This window comes from Portunus trituberculatus, chromosome 44 (assembly GCF_017591435.1).
Source record: "Portunus trituberculatus isolate SZX2019 chromosome 44, ASM1759143v1, whole genome shotgun sequence".
NCBI lineage: Eukaryota > Metazoa > Arthropoda > Malacostraca > Decapoda > Portunidae > Portunus > Portunus trituberculatus.
In genome coordinates this window covers 13,494,688-13,497,187 of record NC_059298.1, presented here as the reverse complement: position 1 = coordinate 13,497,187, position 2,500 = coordinate 13,494,688, and the positions used below count along the sequence as shown (strand labels likewise).

The window sequence follows — 2,500 nt, the reverse complement described above, 5'->3', positions numbered from 1 at the left end:
GACTTTGAATATTTTCAGAGGTTCTCACACAGCCAAAGCCAGAGCCAGCAGAGCAGCTTCAGTCAATCCCAGAGTCACGCCCATTCTCACAGCCAAGCCCACGCCCAGAGCCAAGCCCATGCCCAAGCCCAAGCCAACGCCCAGAGCCAAGCCCATGCCCAAGCTCACGCCCAAAGTCAGGCTCGCGCTCAGAGTCATGCTCAGAGTCACGCCCAAAGCCACGCTCAGAGTCAGGCGTTCAACCGCGGCAGCAGCAACATAGGAAGCCACGGAGGCTTGGGCGGTAGCCACGGAGGCCAAGGCGGTAGTCACGGAGGCCTGGGCGGTAGTAACGGAGGCCAGGGTGGGAGACACAATGTGGGCCATCCAACAGGGTGTCCTGGGTGTGGGTGCGGGGGTTGCGGGGATTCCTGCGGATGGTGCGGCGGCAACTATGGCCGTAGGAAGAGGAGTGTCGATGGCCTGGCGCAGAGCGTTGACGTGCAAAACTTGTTTGATGCCGTATGTACAACACATGTTTTGTTATAGAACTATTCTGCATATATCCACACCTTTTCGCCTTATATGCAACATTTTTCACTCTCTTGTTCATGTATCAGGACAGGTATTCATATCAGACTATTCCTGCATTGCTCAACTTCCAGATACATCGGCGAAAGGCTAGACGCCCGGCAAGGTGTGGTGGTGTGCGTGCTGCACAATTCTATCAGCAGCTTTAGATCAGTGGCTTAGATAATTCGATCTGTTCTTCACTTTCGTAGATTTCATCGGAGGACAAGGACCAGTGTGGGCTGCGTCTGGTGTGCGAGCTGGCGCAAGAAGACCCGCGAAACTTGGCTGAGGACGAGGTGCAGATTCTCCTGCCTTACAGGTGAGGCCTTGCTGGTGGCGCATCAGGACAACAGAACCTTCCTTGCTCTCTTAATATCAGAGCCTTATTCATGAGTGTGCGTGATTCTAAAACAATTATGATTCTGTTCCAGGGGCGCTGGGAAAGCGACGGTACTGCTTACGGTCAATACGACGAGGCGGCGTGGCACGGGCAGGAGGGTCACCAGTGTGCCGAGCACCCGCAGTGCGCCTTCACCGCTAGCCAGATCATGGATGAGTACCGCAAGGAGGTCGCTGCTTCGCCCAGCGAAGATTGATGAATAATCTCAGTTGTTATTCCTCAGATTTGCCATGTACTACTCGACAAGCTCTTGTGATGATAACATCTTAGCGTAACAAAATTCTACCTCCGGCAAAGTTTAATTTTCAAGTAATTTTTACAGTGAATAAATACATTGTGATGAATCTTGCTTTTCACTCAATCCTTTTGTCAAAACACGGTGGTCTGAGTTAAGAATATACGCGTGTATGAAGGCAAAATCCTAGCGAACAGTAAGCGGTACTGCCTTAATGTTCCAGCAAACAATTCAGGGCAGTAACTCAGTAATGTCAAGACTCTTAGAAGCATTTCTCAGCAGGAGAGTATTTCACGTAGCTCAGTGGTAGACAACCTGAGTGAGTGCGTGGTGTATGCCGGGATGTATGGATTTTTCCAAAAGTAGTTGGGAATAATGGGGAACATGCATGACATAGAAGACTGATTTTAAGTGAGATTTAAAGTATTGCAAATTCATGTATCATATTAGTGTACTCAGACGTAACTCGCTCTTCAAGGTTTTGAGATGTGGCATTTTATTTTGCTATACACTAATCAGCTACATAGCAATTATTTGTGACCAAGTAGCTAATCCCTATGCTTAAAATAGAGACCTAATACTTCCTATTTCCATAACAAAAAAATATTCTCGTCATTTTGAAATTAATCCTCCTGGGAGAGAGACTACATGAATATTGCAAAACTGCAGGAAGGGTGCGTGGTGAAGAACAATGAAACAGCTAACCCACGCCCCTCCTCCCAGTCAATCCCACTGCTCCATCACTACTCAACGAAGCTTTACGAAATCTTATTCATCGTATTATACATTTTTGCCCTGCCTAAAATTTAACTGCTTGCTCATTAGTTTTCGAGTAATGAATTAGAGAGAGAGAGAGAGAGAGAGAGAGAGAGAGAGAGAGAGAGAGAGAGAGAGAGAGAGAGAGAGAGAGAGAGAGAGAGAGAGAGGGAGGAGGGGGGGAAGAAGAGAGAGAAGAAGAGAGAAGAGAGGAGGGAGAAGGGGGAGGGGAGGGGGAAAAGAGAAAAGAGGGAGAGAAGGGGAGAGAGAGGAGAAGAGAAAAAAAAAAGAAGAAGAAAAGAAAAGAAAAGAAAAGAGAGAAGAAGAAAAGAAAAGAAAAAGGAAAATAAAGGAGAAAAAAAAAGGAAAAAAAAGGGAAAGAAAAGGAGAAGAGAAGAAAAAAAAAAAAGAAAGAAAAGGGAGGAAGAAAGGGGAAAAAGAGAGGGAGGAGAAAAAAGAAGGTTGCCTTAGTGACTGAACGATCGTTGTTGAAGCATTGCAAATGTTCTGGAAGGAAGGAACAATAGATAACCTCTTTAATTAAAACAAATTAAAAA

At 46.3% G+C, this 2,500-nt stretch overlaps 1 protein-coding gene across 1 annotated transcript in view; it reads left to right on the top strand.

Moving 5' to 3' along the window:
- The window catches only part of LOC123518522 (keratin, type I cytoskeletal 9-like), a 1,979-nt gene extending 683 nt beyond the window's left edge, over positions 1-1,296 (top strand). The window contains 4 exon segments of the mRNA XM_045279322.1: positions 19-501; positions 762-871; positions 984-991; positions 994-1,296. Coding sequence (XP_045135257.1) covers positions 19-501; positions 762-871; positions 984-991; positions 994-1,148 — 756 coding nt within the window. The 3' untranslated portion in view covers positions 1,149-1,296.
- Positions 1,297-2,500: the final 1,204 nt, after the last annotated feature.